Source organism: Castor canadensis, chromosome 18, assembly GCF_047511655.1.
Source record: "Castor canadensis chromosome 18, mCasCan1.hap1v2, whole genome shotgun sequence".
Taxonomy (NCBI): domain Eukaryota; kingdom Metazoa; phylum Chordata; class Mammalia; order Rodentia; family Castoridae; genus Castor; species Castor canadensis.
In genome coordinates, this window is record NC_133403.1 from 31,911,814 (window position 1) to 31,938,811 (window position 26,998).

At 47.5% G+C, this 26,998-nt stretch overlaps 1 protein-coding gene and 1 long non-coding RNA gene across 4 annotated transcripts in view; one reads left to right on the plus strand and one right to left on the minus strand.

Annotated features, from left to right (window-relative positions):
- On the plus strand, window positions 1-23,181 carry LOC141418923 (uncharacterized). The gene is made up of 3 exons (XR_012443591.1): window positions 1-275; window positions 17,414-21,213; window positions 22,332-23,181. It is a non-coding gene; the product is annotated as an uncharacterized lncRNA (long non-coding RNA).
- Window positions 14,539-26,998, minus strand: part of Cabp1 (calcium binding protein 1) — a 23,521-nt gene continuing 11,061 nt past the window's right edge. The window contains exons 2-7 of one of the 3 annotated variants that reach the window (XM_074061426.1): window positions 24,387-24,566; window positions 20,418-20,448; window positions 20,005-20,148; window positions 18,764-18,873; window positions 18,404-18,551; window positions 14,539-15,006 (exon numbers count right to left, since the gene is read on the minus strand). In XM_074061426.1, coding sequence (XP_073917527.1) covers window positions 14,981-15,006; window positions 18,404-18,551; window positions 18,764-18,873; window positions 20,005-20,148; window positions 20,418-20,448; window positions 24,387-24,566 — 639 coding nt within the window. In that variant the 3' untranslated portion in view covers window positions 14,539-14,980. Of the gene's footprint in view, window positions 15,007-18,403; window positions 18,552-18,763; window positions 18,874-20,004; window positions 20,149-20,417; window positions 20,449-24,386; window positions 25,776-26,998 lie in introns of those variants that run through there. The other 2 variants (XM_074061425.1, XM_020179045.2) reach the window with 2 other exon arrangements.

Below are 26,998 nucleotides of genomic sequence, written 5' to 3' on the forward strand. Positions count from 1 at the left end.
GCCTCTGGACCGCTGGGGGCGGGGCAGGGGCTCACTTCCTCGGCCCTAGTGAGAGTAGTGGCCGGCGGAGGAGACCGGGTTGGGGGCCTGGGCAGCCTGGCACTGGCCATGACCGGCGATCCCTCCTGCTCTTTGACAGTTCACCCAGCGCTCTCCTACACTGGCCATCCCTGCACTTCAGTCGCTGCCCAAGTTCCCATTTTCCCGATGAGCAAGCAGGCTCAGAGAGAGACTATTGCCAAAGGAACTCAGCGCAAGTTTAGGACACAGCCAAGGTAATAATAATAATAATAATAATAATAAATAAAACTCAAACTAACCTGAGCTTCTTGCATTTCATCTGACAACCCTACCTTCTAAGTGCTAGGCTTTGCACTTCAGTGAACAAAACCGCACCTGGGACCCTACATGAGAGTCATAGACTTTGAACAGCTCATGATCCAAGTTATTTATTTAGAACTCTGGTACTGTAAAGGAACAAAGTGGGGTGCCAAAATGGAGAACATAGTGGGGGGTTAAATGCATCAGAATTCCTTCCCCGTGGGCTTAGCGGTAGAGTGCTTTCTACCATGCAGCAAGAGGCCCTGGCTTCAATCTCTAGCACTGCAAAGAAAGAAGAAAGAATTCCTTCTCCATACCCTACAGGGGCAACTTTTGGAGGGTTCCCTCCTAGTTTCTTCCTCCTATTTTGCAAGCATCTGGCCTTACTTCCTCCCATAGATATGTATTCCCCTCACACGGGCATCTGGGCCCTGCAATGGTGGTTAATTTTATATTCCTCTCACTGAAAACTGTCATCTTTGGAGGAAACTGTCAGTGCTAAGACTGGAATAGCCCTTAGAACAGGGGCATGGTACAAATAGTGAACAGAGGTGCAAAAAAAGTGATAGGGCTTCCTCCCTCCCAGGCAGGTGGCCTGGAGAGCCCATGTTCTAGCCACATAACTAATCTGGTTCTAGGAGTTCATGTTGATGTTATTTCAAGTCGAGTCTAAAAGAAACAATAACAAAATAGATTAAGTGTAGCTGGATGTGGTTGTGCATGCCTGTAATCCTAGCACTCAGGAAGCTAAGAAAGGAGTATTACAAGTTAGAGGCCAGCCTGGGCTACACAGACACTAGTTCAGAAAAAAAAAAAACCCAATGATCAGGCCTATGAAAAGGCCTCAAAAGGCTTAACCTTCAGCCTTCTCTCAGTCCCCCAGATCTTTGGTCACTCCAGGAAGAGGACAAGATGCCTGACTAGCCTTCAATGGGCTCTTCAGATTCTATTCCTGGTTGTGCCACCCTTGAGCAAAGGAGCCTGGCCCCCTTTTTGAGCTCCAGCTGCTCGTGAATTAGGCACTCCAGGGTAAAACATAAATCCTGAGACCCTGGAGGCAGGCTGAGCATACGACCTGAGTCTGGCTGCCTGAGTTCCATGTCCAGTTCCACCACTTACCCACTGTGTAGCACTGAGCAGGTGATATGCTTCTCTGAGTTTGTTTCCTTAATTGTGAAATAGAGGTAATAATTGTTCCTATTTCAAATTATAGATGAGGATTAAAGATAATGCAAGCAAAGGAGAAAGAAGCAAGTGGCAATGCACATAATGAAGTCATTGAATTGTTAAATAAATAGATATGAAGACCACAGTTTAGCTACCCCAAGACCAGACCAACCACCCATAGCCACACAGCCAAAATTGAAGTCGTCTTGATTCCCCCCATGCTAACTCTAAACATAAACAAAAAACAAACCTAAGGGTTTTTTTTAGCTTTCTCAGCATTGTTTAGTGGAATTAACCCACTCTAATATAGACAAATCACTTTAAACAGCTCTGTTTGCTTTTCAAAGCATGTATGACAGCCAATCTAGAAAAAGGTCAAAATATTCCCCCTTTATGCTTTGTAAACTCTGTTATAACACCTCTAAATTGAGAATTCTTGCCAATCTCAGTTTGCAGTCCCCTGATTCATGTAATGTTCCTTTGTATGCACAATAAACTTTTTTTTTTTTTTTTGGTACCGGGGCTTGAACTCAGGGCCTATACCTTGAGCCGCTCCACCAGCCCTGTTTTGTGATGGGTGTTTTCCAGGTAGGGTCTCGGGGAACTATTTGCCTGGGCTGGCTTTGAACCGTGATTCCCCTGATCTCTGCCTCCTGAGCAGCTAGGATTACAGGCTTGAGCCACTGACACCCAGTCTAAACCCTTAGATTTTTAACTTGACCTGATATTATTTTTGACAATAATGCCTAATACAAATCAAGCAATCAGTCACAATTGTTATCTTGAAATGAAAAGGTCTCCAGAGTTCTTGTTTTGTGCAAAAATTGTAAAAGGTTGCTAGATCTATGAGGAATGTCCTCAGAATTTTTGTTTTGTTTTGTTGAGACAGGGTCTCACTGTGTAGCCCAGGCTGGCCCTCCTGCCTCAATCTCCCAAGTGCTGGGATTACAAGAGTAATCATATATACCAGACTCCTAGAACTCTTGATAAGTAAAATTGCTGAGGATGCAGCCTCTTCAAACCCCTTTTTGCTGAAGGACTTTTTGTCCTTTTGAGGATGACAATTTCGCTGCACAAATTTGAGACTGCACAAATTGCCAAGGGGGCTAATGAAGTTTGTAGTATATTTAACAAAAGATTTCCTGACTCAAGAATTCACCAAGCCCTTTCTCTTTCCTTATTACACTAGATTCTTACACCATATAAAAGCCCCACAATTTACAATCCCCAAGTTATAATTAAGGAAATTGGAGCACAGAAGGACAAGGACTAGAAGTTTTCAAATTGTAGGCACTGCTCCTGGGAGCAGAAATTTACCCCTATAAAACATGGTCTCATCTAAGCCTGGCTCAGGACTCAGGCGGGAAGGAGTGAACATGTGGTGCGGGAGTCCAATTTCTCACAATTCAAGTATCAGGAGCAGGACTCAAGCCTGAGACAGGTGTGATGACAGGCAACAAGCCAGACTAGAAGGCTTCACCCCAGACCAGGTTTTTCTCCTAAGGCACCAATCCAGCCCCAGGAATGCTCTCAGGTCTGGCCTTTCAGGATGCAGAATTTGAGCACTAGGAAACCTGAGAAGGATGTCAGTCCCCAGGTGGCCCTGGGCCATTTCTCTATCGACAATGACGACTTGGGGCTTCACCCACCAATGTCTTGTGCTTACTGTGAACGGTCACCGTCATCCCAGAGCCGGGGGACACTTGGAGTAGCTGCAATCTCACCTCCTTCAGCTGTAGCTGTTTTTGTTTTTGTTTTTTTAATTTATTTTTTTTATTCATATGTGCATACAATGCTTGGGTCATTTTTCCCCCCTGCCCCCACCCCCTCCCTTACCACCCACCCCACCCCCTCCCTCTCCCCCCCACCCCCTTGATACCCAGCAGAAACTATTTTGCCCTTATCTCTAATTTTGTTGAAGAGAGTATATAAGCAATAATAGGAAGGACCAAGGGTTTTTGCTAGTTGAAATAAGAGTAGCTATACAGGGAGTTGACTCACATTAATTTCCTGTGCGTGTATGTTACCTTCTAGGTTAATTCTTCTTGATCTAACCTTTTCTCTAGTTCCTGGTCCTCTTCTCCTATTGGCCTCAGTTGCTTTAAAGTATCTGCTTTAGTTTCTCTGCATTGAGGGCAACAAATGCTAACTAATTTTTTAAGTGTCTTACCTATCCTCACCCCTCCCTTGTGTGCTCTCGCTTTTATCATGTGATCAAAGTCCAATCCCCTTGTTGTGTTTGCCCTTGATCTAATGTCCACATATGAGGGAGAACATACGATTTTTGGTCTTTTGGGCCAGGCTAACCTCACTCAGAATGATGTTCTCCAATTCCATCCATTTACCGGCAAATGATAACACTTTGTTCTTCTTCATGGCTGCATAAAATTCCATTGTGTATAGATACCACATTTTGTTGATCCATTAGTCAGTAGTGGGGCATCGTGGCTGTTTCCATAACTTGGCTATTGTGAATAGTGCTGCAATAAACATGGGTGTGCAGGTGCCTCTGGAGTAACCAGTGTCACAGTCTTTTGGGTATATCCCCAAAAGTGGTATTTCAGCTGGGGCTGTTTTTATGCAAAACTTTCTTTAAATCCTTTAATACCCTATCGGGATGCAGGACTTACCCTTGTGGAGTGACAGGGACTGAGATTTTGGGGTGAGACACACTGGGTTCAGTTTCTTTCTCAGCGGCCTCCACACCACATCACTCCCTTTCTGAGTTTCCTCTCTCCTTAAATGCAAAATGCAAATGGGATGGTCCACCTCACAAAATGCACCATTTTTTGCGTGTGTGGGATAGGGATTTGAACTCAGGGCTTCACACTCGATTGCTTGAGTCACACCTTAGTCCATTTTGCTCTGGTTATTTTGGAGAGTGGGTTCTCATTAACTATTTTCCCAGGCTGGTGTGGAACCACAATCCTTTCGATCTCAGCTTCCTGAGCACCTAGGATTACAGGTGTGAGCCACCAGCACACAGAAAGATACACTGTTTATTTGTTTGTGACAGGCTCTCCCTATATAACCCAAGCTGGCTTTGATCTCAGATTCTCCTGCCTCAGCCTCCCAAGTAGCTGAGATTATAGGTGTGAATCACTGTACTTGGCCAAAAGTTACACTTTTTGTAGAAAATGCAGACAACGTGGAAGAGAACTTTAAAAAAAGATAAATCACCATTAATCCATCCTAAAGCTTGTAAACCCAGACAGGCCCAGATAGAAGTTTCTCAATAGCCATTGGTGCCCACCCATATGATTCTTATAACCATATTGAGAAGCTGGAAAAATAGGTAGTGGCCCCATTTTGCAGATGAGAAGCTAAAAAACTCAGAAGAGTTAAGTGATTTGTCCAGGGTCACACAAGGAGAAACCCAAATCCAGTCTTTTGGCTGCTAATCTACTACTTTCTTTTCTTGGTGGTATAGGATTTGAACTCAGGGCCTTGCACTTGGCACACAGGGGCTCTACCACTTGAGCCATGCCTCCAGCCCTCATCTATTACTTTCACTCTGATCCTGGCTAACCCATTGGGTACAAATCACGTCTCCGCTACATGTCACCGTGTAACTTTGGGTAAAGGAATTCACATCTCTGCACCTCAGTTCCCTCCTCTGTGAACTAGAATCACGACATATCCCATTGGATTGTGAGAAATGCAAAGACATATTTTAAACAGGGAAAATAGAAGGACATTTTTAAAAGCTATCATCGAGCACAGAGCTAAGTACTCCATTAGTAATAGTCATGAGTAACTTTAAGGACACAGAGACCTGGATTCATAGCCTCCGTTCTCCTTAGAGCACTGTGGTCTCTGGAAAGTCATTTCTCCTCTTTGGGCTTCTGCTTCCTCATCTGGAAGTGGATGTAATTTGAAGACTCTCCATGGAGAGCAGTTAGAAGTCCTTAACAGAGTGCCTGGCTCATAGAAGGTCTTTAGTGCACAGTAGCTATTAATCACGTAAGAAGAAATAATTATAACTGGCAGTCTGATAGTAGAAAAGGCCACAGTGATCAGCTCAGGTTAAAGACTTGGGGAAAACCCTTCCACTCTGGAAGAAAAGCCAAAGGGAACCAGAGTTCAGAAGTGGAAGATGGAGCCTGCTGTTTATGAGTCCCTTGAGGCAATTTCACCTTGACCCACACAACTGAAAAGAGGTGTGTCTTCCTGTACAGATAAGAATCTGAAGAACAAAGCATGCTATTAATTAAGCCTTGCCTATTTTAAGTTAACGAGATATTTTTTCCCCCTTAAGGATAAGCTCACAATAAAAGTTCAAAAGGTAAACACAGAAAAGGGGTGGGGGTCGGCTTGGCTTTCTGCTTGGCCAGCCCTGGAGCCCTGGGATACTGAGGTGGGTTGTCTGGTCTCAAAGCCAAATCTCCTGGCCTTGGTCCTTGGGGAATCAGACCACCAGGGGATCAGAGCCACTGAGAGAGGCAGAGAGCCTGCTCAAGTGTCCTTGGCCCCTCAGTGGGCAACTTGAATCCAGAAACCTAGCCAGGTCTCCAACTTCAGGGGAAGGAGAAGAACTTGGTGTGCCTTTGCTTCCCCCAGGAGGATATGAGTCACAGGGAAGAAGCCAGCCAGGACTAGTGTAGTTAAGGATGAGGACAGAAAAAGCCAGCACTTTCCCATCGGGTGGCCTTGGGCAGGTCACTTCCGTCCTGGATGTGCCTGGTTTTCCTCACCTATGAACAGGTACAAACATCTTTAAACTCTTTAGGGCGTTGTAAGTAGTCTATATATGTCAGCTATTTTTATTGTCCTTGTCCAGAGTTTTTGGGTTGTTTTTGTTTTTGTTTTTGTTTTGAGACAGAGTCTCGCTCTGTAGCCCAGGCTGGCCTCAAACTCATGATCCTCCTGTCTCAGCTTCCCAGAGTGCTGGGATTACAGATATGCACCACCATGTCCAGCCAGCTTCAGAGACAAGCTTTATCATGTACTACAGGCATTAGCTTCGTGAGTCATAGCCTTTCTCTGAACCTCATTTTCTTCATCTGGAAAATGAGGTGTTTCTAAAGATGGAGTGAGATGATAAATGACATGCTCTAAAACGCCAAACACATAAATAAAGCAGCTGCTCTGTTCTTTCCAGTCCCCTCTCTAGAGCTGGGCAAATTAGGAGGCCACCAGATGGCATATTTACAGCTAACATTTGCACATTGGATGGTACATGGCCAGTTTGTCAGCTGTCCCTCTAGACTAGAACTTTCCGCCATCGTAGAAATGACCTAGTGGGATGCCAGTGGCTCATGCCTGTAATCCTAGCTACTGGGGAGGCTGAGATCGGGAGGATTGAGGTTCAAAATCTGGGAAAATTGTGAGACCCCAAACTCAAACCTCACCCCCCATCCTTGATACCAGCCAGAGGAACTCGCAGATGGCAAGTGCTCAGTGTTTTTTTGAAAGAAAGAGCAGAGACAGAAACTAAAAAGAAAACATCCCAAGAATTTTTTTTCCCTCCTCTCTCTTATCATGTGTCCAAGACTTGTCTGTAAAAATGGGAGAAATAGTGTTTTCAATGTCACAGTTATTATGAGAATTAACAAGTTAATATTTGTGAAGGGCTTATGAATGACTGACACATAGCCAGTGAATGTTTTACAAGTATTTGCAATTAAAAACAGAACTCAGCCAGGTGTGGCGATGCACTCCTGTAATTCCAGCACTCCGGGCCGAGGCAGAAGGATCACAAATTTAAGGCCAGCCTGAGGTACATAGTGAGACCCTGTCTCAGAAAGTTCCTGCTCCCCCTCACAAAGGAAAAAAAAAAAAAAAGAAAGAAGAAAAATCCCTCACCCAGCCCCTGTGAATTCTTTCTTTTTGGCAGCACTGGGGTTTGAACTCAGGGTCTCACACTTACTAGGCAGGCGCTCTACCATTTGAGCCACCCTACTAGCCTTATTTTGTGTTGGATATTTTCAAGATAGGGTCTTGGGAACTATTTGCCCAGGCTGGCTTTGAACCTTAATCCTCCTGATCTCTGCTTCCTAAGTAGCTAGGATTACAGGCATGAGCCACCAGCGCCCAGTGAATTCTTCCTTTTTGGAGACTCACCCAGTTGTGTTTAAGTTTGGGAGCAAGTATTCAAGATAATAGCTTATATGACACAGAAGTTAATTAAAAAAAAAAAAAAAACAGGCCAGGCATGGTGGCTCACACCTGTCCTCCCAGCTGCTTGGGAGTTGGAGATCGTGAGGATCAAGGTTTGAGGCCAGCCCAGGGAGAAAGTTAGCAAGACTCCATCTCAACCAACAAGCCAGGCATGGTGTGGCTATGATCCCAGCTACAAGGAAGGCCAAGGTAGGAGGGTCATGGTCCAGGCTGGCTCCGAGCAAAAACAGGAGCCCCTACCTGAAAAATAAAGCAAAAAGAAGGGGCAAGGCTCAGGTGGTGAGTGCACCTGCCTAATAAGCATGATGTCCTGAGTTCAAATGCCAGTACTGCTGACAAACAAAATAACATAACAAACAAACAACAGAAGCTTTTTCTCTCTCTTTCTTGTAAAGAAGTCTGACATGAGACACTTCAGGGCAAATGGGTGACTTCTGGAAGCTGTCAGGAACTCAGGGCCCTTCTATTTGCTATTCCACTGTCCCCTCATGACTGACTTCTTCCTCATGGTCCAAGATGGCTGCTTAAGTTCCAGGCACCAAAGCCACATTCCAGCCAGCAAAAAAGAAGGAAAGAAAACAAAGGAAGCCAGGTCCTTCCACTTGAAGACAGTACTTCCCAGAAGTTGCACACATCTGCTTCTAATCTATTAGAGCAAATGTGGGTGCCAGGCCACCCTTAGCTGCAAGGGAAGCTGGAAATGTAATCGTATTCCAGATGTTACAGGGTTTCATTGCTAAGTAAGACAAGGAGAACAGACGCTGGGAAACACCCAGCAGTCTCTCTCCACAGTTCTAGCTTCACTTAGGATTTGACTCTCCCTGGCTATTTTAAGAATTTATAGCTACTATACCAAAACGTTATGTGGTATACCTTAAATAAACATAATTTTTAAAAAGTAACTTGTAACTACCAGGACTGGGGATATAGCTCTGGTTGAGTGCATGCACAGGGCCCTGAGTTCCATTCTCAGCATCAATAATAATAATAATAATAATAATAATAGTAATAATGATAATTTGTAGCTGCCTGCCTTTCTTTGTTTTCTTTTCTCCTATTTTGCTAACTGGAATGTGGCTTTGGCGTCTGGAGCTTAAGCAGCCATCTTGGACCATGAGGAAGAAGTGACATAATAGAAACAATACACATGTACGCATGGGACTTTTCAACCCACACTGGGCTTTCACCTCTGTTACCTGATATGATCACTAAAACACTGCCAGGCAGATAGATGATCGTTGTTGTGATTATCTTCCCTTGAATAGATAGATGATGGAAATTGGGATCTAAACCCTTGGCTCAAGGTCACAGAGACTACAATGGCCGATCAAGGACGAGAAACTAGGTCTTCCAACTCTCAGTCACTTGTCTTTTTTCCATTTCCCCACAATGCCTGCAACTATAAAGTTGCTGTAACATAGGAAATGCTCCGACAGACCCTGCATGGGGGTGGAGGGAGACCTGAGGCCAGGAGAGCCATCAGAGACAGGGCCTGGAGTCCTTCCTGCACCTAATGGCTGTGCCCACAAATGGCTGTCACCCTCCACATCCCTTTCCTCCTAGCCATGTGACAAGTGTTTACTTAGCAGGCAGTAGGCACACAGCCAGTGCAAGTGGCCCAGGAGGCACAGCAGAGAACAAGTCAGACAAGATCTGTGACCTTCCTGGCTTCCTCACAAGCCAGCCAGGAGAGACAGATGACAAGAGACTTGAACAAATATGTGCACATACACACATATGTATGTGGTACTGGGATTTTGAACTGCTTGCTAGGCAGGCACTTTGACACTCAAACCAAACCCCTAGTCCTTTTTTTGCTTCCATTATTTTTTCAGATGGGGGTCTTGCATCCTTGCCTGGGGCTGGCCTTGGACTGGGATTCTCCTACTTACAGCTCTTAGGAGCTGGGATGACAGAAACATGCCACCGTGCCTGCCTTATTTGTTGAGATGGGATCTTGATAACTTTTTGTCTGGACTGGCCTCAAAACATGATCCGCCCTACCTCCCATCTCCCAAGTAGCAAGAGCCACTGTACCCAGCCGTTTATTTATGTTTTCATGGACTGTGTTCATTTAGTCAATAAATGATTATAAAGTGCCTTCTAGATACTGAAGATATAGCAGTGAACAAGAGAGACATGGTCTCCACCAACATGGAGCTTTCATACTCATGAGGACAGGGGATATGCAGATAAAAGTCTATTGAAATGACTATAATATATATATATGTTGTGATATATATTATAATGACTATAATATAATAAATATGTCAGGTCATAACCTTGCATGTGTGCTCTGAAGAATAAAAACGAGATGTGATGGTGGCTTCCTTCCTTCCATAGATAAATCACAAGGGAAACATTTAGCCCAGCTCCAACAAATGAGAAGGAGCTAGCTATTCAAAGAGTAGAAAGAAAAGCGTTCCACACAGAGGGAACAGAACGTGTAGAGACCCTGAGCCAGCCCCTCTACCAAGCATCACATAGGCTATTTCTTCACAACCACCCACCTGGGGGGAGCAGTTATTATCACTAATAATGGGGAAAGAGGCTGAGGAGGAAGAAGAACTTCCGCAACACATACCTGCTCAACACACACGCCTTTCCCTGAAGTGGCAGAGCTGGGGTGGGAACCCAGATACTCGTTAACACCAAAACCTGGGTCTTGATCCTGATGCTCAGAGCCTCTGTCCCCCCTCTAGAAAAGACAGCCATCAGCCAGAAAGCAGGAGCCCAGTCGGTGCAGGGAGTGAAGCGACATACCAGACTTGTGACCTGAACGGGATGGCGCAGCAGAACCACATGGCATGGTGCGCAGGCAGTCACTCCCTGGTCATTGAGCCAGGTCCCAGATTTAAACTGATTATCTTGTCACTGTCACAATGAGAGGTGCTGGCACAGGCGTTGAGGAATGCAGTGCCTGACTTGACTTTCCAGCCTTGTTCCTCGAGAGGGAATCTGAGACATGAGGGCATGTCACAGGAGAGGGAGGGAGCACCGACAATAACAAACAGCAGCAGCAAGAACAAATCATGCTTGCTGTAGGGCTTCCAGTCTACAGTTGTCCCTCGGTATCCGCGGGGAATGGGCCTCAGGACCCCCACAGATACTAAGATCTAAGATGATGCTCACGTCAATCCTATAAAATGGCATTGTATTTGCACAGAACTTGTATACTTTAATCATCTCCAGATTGCTTTACTACCTAACCCAAATGCTGTGTAAATAGTTGGTATACTGTATTGCTTAGGAACTAATGACAAGAAAAAAAGTCTGTCAATGTTATACTATATTAGGGACTAATGACAAGAAAAAAACTATGTTCAGTACAGATCCAATTTTATTTTCTAAAATATTTTCAATTCATGGTGGGTTGAAACTGAGGGTAGGGGGAGGGCAGCTGTATTAATTTGTTTAATTTTCAAAACAACCTTATTAACATCATCCCCATTTTATGGATGGAGGAAACTGATACCCAAAGGGTCTTATCCTGGATAATTTTCTCAGGTGACATAGTTCTTAAGTGCCAGAGCTGGGATTTGAACCTAGGTAACTGAGTCCACACTGGATTTCCGTTTTGTTTTTGTTTTTAGCGTTTTTATTGTAAAACAAGACAAACATAAAACCACACAGGACAAGCAGACAACTTAGTGAGTTATAATAAGATAAACACCCTTGGGGCTGTCCTTTTTCACTTAGCAAGGTCAAAAAGTAGAATTTTGCAGGCACCAGTGCTCACGTCTGTAATCCCAGCTACTCAGGAAGCAGAGAGCAGGAGGATGGAGGTTCGAAGCCAGCCTGAGGAAACAGTTCATGAGACCCTATCTTGAAAAAACTCATCACAAAAAAGGGCTGGTGGAGTGGCTCAAGGTGTAGGCCCTGAGTTCAAACTCCACTACCCCCCAAAAAAAAATAAAAAAGAAGAAAACATAGAACTTTAACAACACTCTGGAAAGCCCTCTCTTCCCCTCCTCCATCTCTAAAAACAACTGCTATTCTGACTTCTTTTTTTAAATCTTTTTTTGAGACAGGGTCTCTCTTGTAGTCTGGGCTGACCTTGAACTCCAGACCCTTGAATGCTGGGATTACAGGTGTGCATGCATGCATGCCTGACAAGTTGGACCATTAAAAAAAAAATCTTGATAACTTTAAGTATTTTATTTTATTTATTTTGGTGCTGGGGATGGAAACCACGATTTTGAGTAGTCTGGGAAGCATTGTTGTTTATTTGAGGCCCAGGCTGGCCTCAAATTTAACAATCCTCTAGCCTCAGCCTCCCTCCCGAGTGCTGCACAAACAGGAAGCCAAGTGCTCAGAGGTCCTCCCAGAGCCTCTCCACACTCCAAGGTCTGCATTTGAGTGTCACCGCTCTCTGCTCCTCCCTCCAGCCCAGTACGCCCGACAGATGGAATTCTGCTGAGGTTCTCTCAGCTGACAAGCTCTCCCTTACCTCAGGGCCGTTGCACACGCTGTTCCCTGGACCATAACCATTCTTCCACCCACTGCTTCTGACTAAGCACGCTGATCTGTCAGGTCTGAGCAAATCTGTTCTTCTACCCCACCCTCACCCTGCCAGATTGGAATGGGTGTCTATACTTCAAGCCTACCCTACATTTGTCTGTTTTCTTGTCTGTTTCCCCTACTACAGTCAAAGCTCCTTGAGAACAGGGATATCAGGAAAGGCTGGGGATGTAGCTCAGGGGGAGAGTGCTTGCCTAGCATTCGCAGAGCTCTGGGTTCCATCTCCAGCCCTGATAAATAATTATCAGTTGAGCATGTGAATGGGATAACTGGACTTTCAAAGTTCCAAGGAGACACATCTAGGCTCAGTTTAAGACCTTTCTAGGCCGGGCACCGGTGGCTCACACCTGTAATCATAGCTACTTAGGAAGCAGAGATCAGGTGGATCACAGTTCTAAGCCAGCCTGAACAAATAGTTTGAGACCCTATCTCAAAAATACCCATCACAAAAAGAGCTGGCAGAATGGCTCAAGGTGAAGGCCCTGAGTTCAAGCCCCAGGACCACAAAAAAAAAAAAAAAAAAAAGACCTCTCCAGCAAGAAGGTCTCTTCTAAAGATGATCAACAGGGCTCCCACCAGGAGAGGTACTAGAACAAGTGGTTTGGGGAACAGAAAAAAAATCCCACCGAGTCAAATGCATTTCAGTTCTTGAAAAGTTACAGAACCCTTTCTTCCCACAATCTTACTGGGAGGCCTAAAACACAAGACAAGGCAAAGAAGGGAGGAGTTCTAGCCTTGGAAGCAGAGGAGGCTGAGGCCCAGCGTCTGCATCTCCTTTAGCCTGAGCACTGACATTGCTCTGAACAGTGGCCCATCTATATTCTCAAGCCCCTTTATCACAGAGGCCATGCCTCTAGCTTTGGGAGGTCACACTCTGGGGACAGAAGCATCCTAACTTACCACTGACTCCACCCTCTTCTAATAGTGCCCCAGGAACCACCCTGCCAGTTGTAAGAGATGTCTACAAAGGCTCTCTTTCTACAGATTGCCCTCCAAAGCCATTTCATTTCTGAAACAGTGCAGATCTGAAGTCTTCAGGCAGAGCTGAACCAGCAGCAGGGCAGACTGGGCTCCAGGCCTGCCTGGCGAGGCACTGGGCCAACAGCTTAGTATCGGAATTGGATTATTGGAGTGAATTTGAAGCTCCAGTCCCACTGGCCTCTAAGACAGGGGGATTACCCAGGCTTCTGGCTGGGACCCACAGTCCTTCCCACATTCCCTGCCAGGTCTGAGGTGCAGACCTCTGCTGCAGGGCAGGGGTGGAGAGGGTCGACAGCCGCTCAGCCTGCCCCACGCCCTCCATTCAGCCTTTTTTCCCCACTGCCTGCCCAGCTTCCTGAAGTGCACCTGCCTCCCACGTGTCTGGGACATATAAGGTGGATTTCTTCCAACTGTGGTCTGTGGACAGGCAGTATTAGCATCTTCTGGGAACTTGTTAGTAAGGCAGATTCATGGGCTCCACCCCAAAGATGGAATCAGAATTGCCCAGTTGGGTGGGACCCATAACAAATCCTCCAGGTGATTCTTCCTCATGCTAAAATAAAGAACCAATGGCATGGAGTCCACAGCTTCTCTACACACATGCTCAAGTGTGCACCAAGCCTGCTCAAGTTTCTAGGCAACTTCTACCCACAAACTTCTACAGGCTCCTTCCCTTCACTTGTAAAAATTAATTGCAGTGATTACAGTGGATCTATTGTTTATTGCTGATTGCACAATTCCACCGCAATCTGCAAATGGCAGCCCCAGAAGTCCACAGTACTCCATACTGATCCCGTCTTTTATTACACGAGGAAAAAAAAAAAACACCAAGTTCAGAGAGGGCACTTGACTGGCCCAAAGTCACACAGCAAGCAAACCCCGGTCCTAACTATTATACATCCGCTTCCCACCTCAGCGGAGATCACAGCTGTTTTGACATCTGTCTCCTTGCACACTCTAGGATTTCCTCCAGGGCAAAGCCCTTGACATTACTTCCTCAGGAAAGCCTCCCTGACTTCCCTAGAGCAAGCCAGCCTCTTATTATCCCCTGCTGAAGGTCGCTGCCTTCTTTCACACCAGTGTTCCCATTTGTAATCATATACGGATGTGTTTACGTCATGTCTGTCTCCCTGGCCAGTATGAAAGCTCCAGGAAGTCAGGAAGTAGTAGAGCCCTGCTGGATGCTGTTTTACTAGTCATCCTTTCCAAATGGAACATGGTTTTGTTTGGGGCAGCTGTGTCTCCAGCCAAAGAATCACATTCCTCAGTCTCCCTCTTGGTGAGAGGCACCAAGTTTTGGCCTGTGGAATGGAAGTTACTGGGCATATATTAGGTACTCAATAAATGCAGGTTGAGTGCATGCAGGTGGAGCTCAGGAAACACGTGCATCATCCAACCAGGCCCAAGAAGCAAAGCACACCCTGGCTGTGGTTCACTTAGAAGTGTTTTTTATTGATCTGAGATCACAGGGCTGGGGCGAGCTGGGACAGGCGTAGAGCTAAGGAGGGCAGCTGGAGGCTTTCCCCCCGGGGCAGACATGCTGTGTGGGGTCTGCTGGCGGGCTCCCTGGCCGCCCCAGCCAGCCAGCAGCGGGCTGGGCACATGGCACTTAGCGCCTGGCATGACTGCCGGCTTGGCACTGCGGCCTCCCCGGCGGCGGGCGCCCCCTTTCCAGTTGCAGGAGTTGTGAGTCTTTCACAGTGCGGAGGGGTGGGGGTCCGGGGTGGGCACCTCCCCGGGGTGCAGGCAGGCCCCGTCCGCCACCGCACGTCCTGGGCTCTCGGCGGCTACGGCGGGCGGGCGAGGCGAGCTGCGGCTCCTCTTCTCCCCGCCTGGGGAGCGTGACAGTCCTGGAGGGGCCCTCGAAGCCTCAGCGGGACATCATCCGGACAAACTCTGGGAGGGCACAGGAGTCCAGCGGCCATCAGGGTCCAGCCCCCCTCCCCATCGCCACTCCAGACCTCCCTCCCCATAGCCACTGCGCTGGCCCCCCCCACATCCACTCTGCCTCTCCAACCCATCTGCTGCTTAAACGGCCCACAGCAGGTCATTGGTGTGTCCAGGGCCCTGACAGCCTCAGGGGCCTCACCGATCTGACCCGGCCTGACATTTCTCGCCCCTTCTCTCTATCTCCAGAGCTCATTTTTCTGGGTGCAGAGAGTTTGCGCTCACGCATGCGCTGTCCTCCTGTCTCGCCTTCCCCCACCCCCACCCCGCAACCTGTCCCCTTCCCTTCTGTTTTTTGTTTGTTTGTTTTTCCCAACGCTTTTTTGTTCCTTTTTTTGGGCTGCACTGGGGCTGAAACTCAGGGTCTTCATGCTTGCTAGGCAGGTGCTCTACGATTTGAGCCACTCCAACACTTTTTAATTAAGTAATTTAGTTTCGTAGCAAAATTAAGAGCAGTCCGGTGCCACCGATGATGGCTCATGCCTGTTATCCTAGCTACTCAGAAGGCAGAGATCAAGAGGATCTCAGTTCGAAGCCAGCCCGGGCAAATAGTTCGAGAGACCCTATCTCGAAAAAAACCATTACAAAAAAGGGCTGGTGGAGTGGCTCAAGGTGTAAGCACTGGGTTCAAGTCCCAGTACTGAATGCACACACACACACACACAGAGAAAGAATTGATTGGAAGGTACAGAGATTTTTTTCCCTTACACCCCCTCCCCCATATACCTTCCCCCACCATTAACATCTCACGGCGGAGTGGCACATTTGAATCCATGAACCCAGGGGACTGAACCCAGGGCCAAGCACATGCTAGACAAGCAACCTCTACCACTGAGCCACATTCCCAGCCCGGTTTTTCAGTTTTATTTTGAGACAGGATCTCACTCAGTTGCTCAGGCAATCCTCCTGCCACAGCCTCCCAGGTAGCTGAGATTACAGACATGCACCACCACACCCAATTTAGGGCTCACTCTTGGTGCAGTACATTTTATGGGTTTGGACAAATATGATGACATAGCTCCACTATTTTGGTGTCACACAGAGTAGTTTCACTGCCCTAAATCCTCTGTGCTCTGCCCTTTTATCCCTCTCTTTCCTCCAACTCCTGGCAACCTCTGATCTTTTCATTGTCTCCCTCATACATACTGTATGTAGCCTTTTTGGATTGGCTTCTTTCACTTAGTAATCTGCATTTAAGGTCTCTCTGTGTCTTTTCATGGCTTCATAGGTCATTCCTTTTTAGTACTGAATAATATTCCATTGTCTGGATATGCCCCAGTTTATTTATTTATCTACCAAAGGGTGCTTTGCTTTCAAATTTTGTCAGCTGTGACTAAAGCTACTATAAACATCCATGTGCAAGTTTCCATGTGGACATAAGCTTTCACTCATTCAGATAAATGCCCCCTCCTTTCTTTTTCATCTGGTGACTTCTACTCATATTTTAGGGCTTCATTCATTTATAACCTCCTCCAGGAAGTCTTCCCTAATCGTGCCCCCTGCTTGGCACCTTCTGTACTCCTTGGCCTACTCTGTACTCCACAGCCTGATCCACCTCCCCCCAGCACAGCACAGATGACACCACTTTTCTGTTTTCCTCACTGATCTTGGCTCCTCACGGCAGGGACAAGGTCTCTGTATGAAAACAACACATCTTGGTAGAATGCATGTCAGTAACAGTGAGTACCATCTGGACACAGGGTGACCTGAGATTTTTAGATCTAATGGTAGCAAAGGTTTCTCTCCATCCATTCACACTCTCTCTCCTCCCTTGGAGGCTGACTGCTCCCCAGAAAGGACCTCCCTACCCTTGTGTTCTAGGCACACTCACACGGACACATGTTTATGCCATCTTTCTGCTCAAAATGCAAGTTACCACAGTACAAGGTCAACATTTTACTTTTCTCCTGTAGCCCATAGTGCCTGCGATGGAGTCATGGCCAGGATTACATTCTAGGCCTGAGTTTGTGCCCCCAGCTCTGCCTCTGAATAATTAGCCAATGTTAAGCAATGTATGACTTCTCTGAGCCTCAGTTTCCTCATCTGTAATATGAGGTAATAACAGTGTATACAGAATCATTGTGAGAATTAAATGAGATAAATGTAAATAAAGCTACTTAATACAATGATGGGCATATAGTAAATGTACAATAAATGGTAATTATTATGATCAGAATTGATTCTTTTATTTGTTTTTTTTTCTGGAAAAAACATTTTATTTTTTTTTTCATTTTTCTTTTAAGAATTGATTCTTTTAAAGAAAAGTTTACCAAATATTAACTATGTGCTTAGTTATGTAGGAAATGCAGAGATTTAAAAAAAGAAAAAACAGGGTTTCTCTTCTCTCAAATTTCAGAGTCAAGTGGAACTTCACCAGCAGTTGGGGGACATTCAGTGTCCTGAACCTGAAATGCTATACCTTGGAGGATGACTAAAACTCAGCTCACATGGAGAAAATAAAAGGCAACTGGCAAAATGAACAGCAGATCCAAAAGAGGGTCTCGCAGGTTCACAGATCGAGAGCATTTTGGAGGTGTGTAAGTGAAGAAATAGTAGAGCTATGCTGGGGAAGTGAGCTGTGGTCAGATTTTAGGGACCAGGGCTAATGGAGTGGTTCAAGTGGTACAGCTTCTGCTTAGCAAGTATGAGATCCTGGGTTCAAACCCCAGTGCCACCAAAAAAAGAAAAATTTTTTTTAAGAAACTGAAGTCAGGCTGAGGAATGTGGTGTCCAGAAAATAGCTGCCATCATGAGCGGGTGGAAAGACAGATGGACAGAGATAGATAGGAACACAGGTTTATAGATGGATCTAGAGTAGATGGGGACATGGCTGAAGAGACACATGGGCACAGCAATGGAGATATGAATAGAAGTATAGGGAGATGGAAAGAGACATATGAATGTGTGAACGGAAGTAGAGAAATGCGAGTGGGATACATGGACGTGAATGCATGGGTAAATGAACAGATGCATGCATGGAGAGATAAATGCATGGTAGATGCTTGCATGGATGGTTATTTAGAGATGATGAATGAACAAATAGGCATCTGGAGAGATGAAGAGATGAATGGATGAATGAAACGATGGAGAAAGATGGATGGACAGGTAGATGGCTGTATGGATGAATGGATGTTTAGATGGATATATGGATGGATGCATGGATAGATGGATGGGTGTAGGAATGAGAGGTAGATTAGAGGGTACACAGAGGGATGAGAGGAAGGAAGGGCAAGGTTATCACCTTGGGTTGGGTTGGATTGATGATTACATGGTGAATACACAGTTGGAGGGTTCCATGAATGGCCACTGCTGGCTTGCTTCCCTCCCAAGTTCGAGCCCCACCTACCTTCAAAGTCTACTCGTCCATCCCCATTGAGATCCACATCTCGGATAATTTCCTCTATGTCTCGGTGTCCCACCTGATGACCCAGGAGCTTCCTCATGGCCTCTCGCAACTCACTCGTGCTTATCTCCCCATCACCATTGGTGTCAAACTAGAGCGAGCAAGAAGGAAGAAGAGGTAGCTATAACATGGAGACCGGCAGCAGCAGAACAAAAGCTGAGCTTTACCTCAGTGTCCCTCTTCCCTGGAATTCCTCCCCTCCCCTGGCCTGGGACCCAGGGCTCAGGCTTCTTTTTAAGCAGTCATCCTGGAATTGGGATCAACAGCCTGCCCACCCCCTACCTGTCATTTCCCATCACTCACCTCTCGAAAGGCATCTCGCAGCTCTTTTACTCCAATCATATCTGCTGTCTCCGCCAGGAGTTTAGGTCCCATCAGCTCCACAAAGTCATCAAAATCCACATGGCCACCCACTGGAGCAAGAGGAAGGGGCTAGGTCACCCTGAACCCACCCATTCTCCAACTCCAACTTATCAACACTGGAGACAGCCAACCTCTCCTTGATCTGTGCACCTCTAGGTTCAGGGTCCAAATGAGGACACAGAGGTGACCACAGACAGGTAGCTTGTCAAATAATGGCTCAGGAGAAGGCTGGGGGCATGGCTGAAGTGGTAAAATACCTGTCTAGCAGGCAGGAGGCTCTAAGTTCAAACCCAGTACCAACAACAACAATAACAAAATAGCAGGCAGAGTAGCTCAAGTGGTAGAACACCTACCTAGCAAGCATGAGACCCTGAGTTCAAACCCCAGTACCACCAATCTAAAAAAAAAAAATTAGCAAAGAATAGCTCAGGGAAGCAAGCAGCCAGGGGTTGAAGGAGGGAACAGGCCAGAAGGTGGACAAGAGGTAGTGTGGATGGGAGAAAGAAGCACTGGGTCACAGAGCCAGACAAAGAATTTCAGAGATGGAGAGCCTGAGATCTCAGAAGAAGGTGGGGAGGAGCAGAAGCTGTGGGTGCTCACACATCCTAAGCCTTACCCTTGCTGTGTAAGTGCAATCCCAACTTCCAAAGTGGTTCTGTGGAAGGACCACAGGACTGGCACCCACCCACCTGCTCACAACAGCTTCCAAACGGGGACTGCCAGGACAGGGAGAGGTGGGGGCTGGGGGAGAACAGAGACGTGGGCACTCTCAGATCCAGTTGCCCACGGTGGCAGCTTTTGACAGCCCGCCCTGTGTGTGCTCCTTCCCTTCCTACCTTACTTGTGCCCTGTCAATGCTTTTGTTCCCCCACCAAACAAACACCTCGCTGTATCCAGATCTCTGTCTCAGGAGAACCCAGATTAAGACTAAAAACTATAAAAGCATCCTTCTGATCATTTCTTGCTGTGAGCCAGACCTGGGGCTGTTGGAAATCTGTTCCCTAACTTACTTCCTGTGCTCCACTTCCCTATTACAACCTTCATTTTACAGGTATGGAAACTGAGGCTCTGAAAGGGTAAGTGGTTTGCACCAGGACACAGAGCTGGAAAGAAGTGGGTGCAGAATTTGAACCTAGGCCCGCCTGACTACACGGGAAGGAGGTGCTGGGCCAGGGACTCACAGTTCATGTTGATCTGCTGAGACAGCTCAATGAGCTCCATTTCTGTGGGCATGTACCCCATGGTGCGCATGCAGTTCCCCAGGTCCCGGCAGTTGATGTAACCGTCCTTGTCCTTGTCAAATTCTCGAAAGGCCTCTCTGAGTTCTGAGGAAGCAAAGAAAGGTAGATGTAGTTGGAGGTAAGACCATGTGGGGGCAAAGATAGCCCAGGCCAGCCAGCTTAAAGAGATGGACCTTCTAGACCTCCAGGATTCTAGGGCCTTTTGCTTGCTTCAGGTTCACTCCTCCAATGGCTGGCCTGAACCAGGCCCTGGTCCCAGGAGCCCAAGGTGTCTCTGCCTCTTTTCCCCCCAACTTCCCTCCCACACCTTCCTGGAGGGCTGAACAGCCCTTTCCCCGAGGGTCAAGTTTTACCTTCGATCTCCTCTGGTCGTAGTGATCTGTCCTGAAACAAAAGAACATATCCTATTAGGGACAGCAAGGGACCTGGAAGTCACAAAATGCCCATCTAATGGAAACTATGAGTGGCAGCAGGCACTGGGTGGGAGGTGATGGGAATGATCAGAGGTTTGTCTGGATCGTGTCACTGAGGGGAAAAGGTTCAGCTCCACATATCCCATAGACATGGAAGTTCCTGGACCCCTGACAGGAGATGCCTAAGGATCCAACATTCCCCCACCCCCAGACTGGGCACAGAACCTCTGCCCCCTCAGCCCCTTATTTCAGACCCAGGAATGGATCAGAACAGAGCTGGTCCAGAGGCAAAAACCTGTAAAGAAAGCAGGACGGGGGGAGGTCACTGCAGAGAGAATACCACCAGGGAGGAGCCAGGGAGCAGAAGCCTGCAAGGCTGCAAGGCAATGGGAGAAGAGGGGCTAAAGGAGAAGAGAAGGCAGGGACTGCACAGGCAGCCCCAGAGGGAGGAAGGAGGAACCAGAGGATGTGAGGCGGAAGTGGGGCTGTGCCCTGCTTCCTGGGCAGTGCCCCACCTTCCCCAACTTGACTCTAACCCTACACCTTGCCCTGTCACAGGACACAGCATAGGACTCTGGGGGACTGTCACTGCCTCTGGCAGCTGCCAGGGTCCAAAGCACTTGTCTCCAGCTTCCAGTAGGGCCCAGGTCTCCTTGGGGAGCCAAGGAAACGCTGAGTCCAGGCATCAGAACAGATGGCAGAGAAGTCTCCAAAGGGCAGGCCCAGAGGAAACATGGTGAGTATCATCACCCCAGGCCTGCCCAGCAGGAAGACAGACTGGCATGAAAAGGATATTGGTATCCAGCTGGGCCTGGATAGCAGACTCCCAAACTAGCCCACCGTGTTCCAGCTGTCTGCTTTTGGGCAAGGAGATGAGGCAGGTGTGGCCTCCCGGAGGATGCTCACAGACATGCAGGCATGCCACCATGAGCGTGAAGCATCTCAGCTGGACACACAGGCTGTACTAGCCAACAGGGTCAGTGTGGGTGAAGACTGTAGTTGTCCACCCACTCCACACTGACCCCAGGACAGGGGATATAGGCATGATGGAGTCTGAGAATCGTGTAGGAAGGGAAGGGGCTGCTGACATTGACAAGTATGTGTGATCTTAAAAGGAGCAGAATGCAGGCTCCTAGGCCCACTAAGCTGCATTTGTCCCTGAGGAGAGAAGTCGCCTGAAGGGATGTTCATCTGCAGGATACAATGTTGGAGGAGGACTTTCACTTCAAAGGCTGGTTAGAGATGGGCGCTGGTGGCTCACGCCTATAATCCTAGCTACTCAGGAGGTAGCGATCAGGAGGATCACGGTTTGAAGCCAGCCTGGGCAAATAGTTTGTGAAATCCTATCTCAAAAAACCCCATCACAAAAAAGGGCTGGTGGAGTGGCTGAAGGTGTAGGCCCTGAGTTCAAAACCCTGTACTGCTGGCCACGGTGCATGGCACAAAGGTCTGTCACTCCTATTTCCCAGAAGGACCCATATGGTCCTAGACTTTCTCAGGTGGGTGACCAAAAAAGATGTTTTTATTTAATGTGTTTTACCATTAGTAAGTGAAAGTGAGTGAGTATAGTTATCCCTCAGTATTGGTGGGGGATTGGTTCCAGGACTCCTCCATGGGTACCAAACTCTGAGGATGCTCAAGTCAGTTATGTAAAATGGTATACTATTTGCATATAACCTGCACACATCCTCCCGTATTCTTTAAATCCTCTCTGGATGATTTATATTACCTAAAACAATGCAAATGCTATGTACAAAATTGCTACACTGCATTGTTTAGGGAATAATGACAAGAGAAAATAATCTGTGAATGTTAGGTACAATGCAATTTTTTAAAAATATTTTTGACCTGCAGTTGGTTGAATCCAGAGATGTGGGAGCTATGGAGTCAGCGAAAATAGAGAGTCAGCCAACTGTATGTGTGTGCACACGAACACGTGAAGTCTATTCACGAGGACCAGCTACTTAGCTACAACAAGTCCTTTTCCACCCACCAGGCTCCAAGCAGCTGCCACTTCTCCATGGCTCAGTTCTGCAGGACGAGGGAGAACGCGTGCTTTGGACCCACACCACAGCCCCTTTCACTCTTGTATTCCCAAAGTCCAGGGAGCAGTAAAGCCAGACATCTCTTCACAGTGTGCCTGTGTCTGGTGACTGGTCCTTGGCTCACACACTGACGCATCCCCCCACTCTGATGCAGAGCAGTGGGGATATGCACACTGTGCTCTGGAGTACAGCGAGGGATGCTCACTGGTGTGGTGGTATGGTAGGGAAGCACCTGTGGCTGGTGTGTGCACCTGCTCAGGGGGCCAGATGGAATAGAGCACACACACAGTTCTTTGCCCCCAATTTATGCAGGTGGGGAAAAGAGGTTGGGCCCCAGAGTCAGATAGACCTGAGTACAAAGCCCAGATTTCTGCTACCTCCTAGCTGTGAGACCTTGGCCAAGTCACTGCTGTGTTTTGAGCCACAGCCTCCTCATCTGTTAATACGGATTAATACAAGGACCTACTTCACAGGGAAGTGAACATTCCATGAGATGGGATGTGTATTAAGCATGTGAAAGTCAATAAATGCAGCCTACAAATGTTTGTATCTATAATACCATCCTTCTTGTCTTCCTCCCTGTCATTATTCAGACACCTCTAGGTTGCTGTCCAAAACAGGAGCCACTGGCTACATGTCGCTAAATTCAAATTAGAGGACTGGGTGTAGCTTAGAGTGCATACTTAACATGCACAAAGCCCTGGTTTTGCTACCCAGAACCAAAGTTAGAATGAAATAAAATTCATAATTCAATCCAGGCGCCAGTGACTCATGCCTGTAATCCTAGCTACTTGGGAAGCTGAGATGGGAGGATCGAGGCCAGCCCAGGCAAATAGTTTGTATGATTACATCTCCAAAATAACCAGAGCAAAATGGACCAGAATTGTAGCTCAAGTGTTAGAGTGCCTGCTTTGCAAGCACAAAACCCTGAGTTCAAATCCCAGACCTACCAAAGAAAAATTTCATAGTTCAGTTCTGTAGTTGTATAAAGCCACATTCTGAGTGGTCAATAGCCACATGTGGCTGAGACTACTGTCCTGAGCAGCAAAGATTTAGAATTCTGTTATCATAGAAAGTTCTAGTGGACCATGCTGTTTGTACAGAATTGGTTTTTGTTTGTTTTTCAGAATTTTGATAAGAGCACAGAAGACTACCCAAGTTTGAATCCTACCTCTACCATCTACTAGCTGTTACTTCAAGCATATTAGTCAGGGAACAGTTTCCTCATCTGTAAAATGGGGGTCGTAAAAGTACCTACCTCTTGGAGTTACTGAGGCTTAACTGAGACAATGCACCAACACACTTAGCACAATGCCCAGCACAAAATAAGTGCTCCAAAGAATTTTAACTGTTACCAGGTGGCAGAGATCAGGAGGATTGTGGTTCGAAGAAAGCCAGGGCAAAGAGTTCATGAGACCCTATCTTGAAAATACCCAACACAAAAAAGGGCTGGTGGAGTGGCTCAAGTGGTAAGAGTGCCTGTCTAGGAAGCTAAAGGCCCTGAGTTCAAACCCCAGTGCTGCCACAAAATAATTTTATGTGCTGTTATTATTTCTGGCTGATGTATATGGACTTGGTTTGTCACCATAGGGAATTTGGAAGATAAAATTTACAAGTTGGGGGATGAGGTGTGTCCACTGGGGAACGGGGACTGTTGTTACAGAACCCTTCTTTTTCCCAGTACAGGGCTGAAGGCATGGCTCAAGTGGTAGAGCGCTGCCTATAAAGCACCAGTACTACCAAAAAAATTGTATAATATGGACTGGAGGTGTGGCTCAAGCGGTAGAGAGCCTGCTTTTTCCCAGTACCTCCTCGTGCCCAATGAAGCCAAGTTCAGCGTGCTCCATCAGGCCAACTTACGTACAGGCTGCCTGTTCTCGGCGAAACCCTTGCGCAGGAAAATGCAGGCGGGGCCCAGCAGGTTGTGCATGACAGCACAGTTCTGGGCCAGCATCAGGAGTGGTCCAGGGTGCTCACCGCCGGTGTCTAGCCCATCCTCGCTCGTCTGCACCATCAAGTAGCTAGTCTTCTCCTCCTGGAGCATCTTCAGCCAGCACCAAGCAAATACAAAATAGAGGCAGGGTGTCACCACTCTGCCCACTTGGGCCTTCCTGGCCCCAGCCTGGCTCCTGGTCCTAGAAGGAGCTCCCTCAAAAGAAGACCCTTGAGTCAAGTGGTGGCATTCAGAAAGTTCCAGAATGCACAATGGCAAGCATCCAAAGGGTCCAACAGATGGAGACTCCAGTCCTACACTCAAACAGTTTTTCCAGGGAGAGCTCGGTGTGATGCCCCTGGTGGGGCACATGTACATGCACACATAGGCACCCTGACATCACACACAGAATCACACACTCATGCACACGCAGAAGCTCAGAGAAGCAGGCCAAGGGAGGTGTCTGTCCTAACCAGTGAGAAGTGTTCTCTCAGAGTGCCACTGAACTGTCCTTTCCCAAAATGCTCCCATTGTTCCAGCTCAATCCCAAGACTACGTCCTATTTCCTGGTGCCCTGATGGACTCGGAGCCTACCCCAGCAGCACCCCGTTGGAAGGCTGAGAGAGCAGTTAGGCTCAGTGAGTCTGTTAAGAGTGGAGGATGCAAAATTGGGTGCTATCAGGGACACAGATGAGGCAGACAGGGTGTAAGAGGTGCAAAATAGATGTTGTGTGCCCCCCCTAAATGGACAGTACTACTTAACTCCTACCCACCAGTGCCAAGATCTCCTGATTTAAAGTACCAGGTAGGCCAAACAAGATGCATCTGTGCTCAGAATCCACCCCATTTGCAACTCTGAGATTAGCCAGCTTTCCAGTAACCCTCCTTTTCCTCTCTCCCGCCTTCTCTGGCTCTCTGCCCAGCCCAGCCTAGACTGCTGGACCTCTAGAGGTTGAGGCAGGAGCTCTGAATGCTGACCGAATATAGCTGTGCTCCCAAGCTCTGGCCAAGCCTTCCTCCTCCCCTCAGGTTCCCATGCAGCTATAAAAAGTCAGCACTGCCCACAGGCCCTCCCCTAGCAGCATCTAGACACAACATGCGGTTTGCCCCTGGCCTCCTCTGCATGCCCAGTGCCTTTCTAGAATCCAGGTCACGGCACTCTGCCCGGCACTGATTGGGTCTCCCTTAGCCAGGGGATCTGGAACAGAGCCTTCCCAAGGACAGGCAGAGGAGATGAACCCCTGAAAGGTGTCTCTGATAGAGACCCCAGAGCTGCAAACCTACACATTCCAGTGTGCCCCACTTCCAGCCAGCTGCCTCCAGCTGAATAAAGGCCACATCTAGAAAATCCAAAGACTGGGGGCAGGCTGTCCTGCCAGGCAGAGCCACAGAACCACCCCTTCCCTGTCCTCTCACCATTCTTCTCCCCAACCCTTCCCCCACCCCCACTGCAGAGCTACAGAGCCTCCCTTCTAATCCCTTCCAGCATCTTAAGTCCCTTCCAGCCTAAGGAGGGAGGAGCAATATTTTGGTTCTTAAAGAAGTAGCGACTCAGACCCGAGGTGAAGGAACTCAGTCCAAGTCCAAGTTCAGTCAGTGCAAGAAGGATTCTTCTAGGAAGTCTCAGACCTTGAGGAGCATCAGCTGGACCAAGGGCCTATTTAGACCTGACGCCCCAGAAGGTAAGATCAGAGCCTCCCCTGCACTCACATCTCAGGATCCAGACAGCTAAGATCAAGAGAGACCTTCCCACCTGGGTCCTAACCCAGGAGACAGTCTCATGAACAAGACATTTGTAGAAAACCAGACTTTTAGTTTGTGGCTCAATCTCGTGAACTTACCTCAAAATGAATACAACCCAGAGAGAAGAAGACAGTAGGTGACACAGAATTGGGAGGCAGTTTAATATGCTGGCTTCGGCCATAGTCTTGGGGACAAGTTCTGGCTCTGCCATTTGCTTGCTGTGAGACCTTGGGCAGATCACTTCATTTCTCTGTGCTCTAGTTTCATTCTCCTCACAGGATTCTTGTGAGAAATAAATGAGCTATTACATATAAAGTGCTTTGCACAGTGTCTAGAATGCAGTAAGAGCCAAATAAATGCAGTTACCATAGTGACAACAATGACGATGATGCAACTTAAGAGATGCTGGGTGCCAGAAGGCATCTACTTCTGGCTCCAGAGGAAGTAGAAGAACCTCTGCCAATCAAGAAAGAAATGAGAAGGATGGAGAGGAATTTGCTCTCACCAAGAATGAACCAGTGGTGACTGGGAAATTTCCACTGCACCTCTTGATCATAACACTGCCTGGCATCAAGTTGCCCCAGGAGGCTGCAGTTCTTCTCCAGCCAGTGATGGCACCCGACAGCCTGGTCCTGCCCATCTCAGAGCCTGGAGCAAGTCACCTATTACCATTACCAGTTCCCCAGCTACCACCCAGGAAGCAAACCCATGGGCTGACAATATCGCCTGATACCAAAGGGATATGTCCTGGGCGTGGCCTGGCAATTGGAAGGGCCAGAGTCCCTCATGACCTTACAACT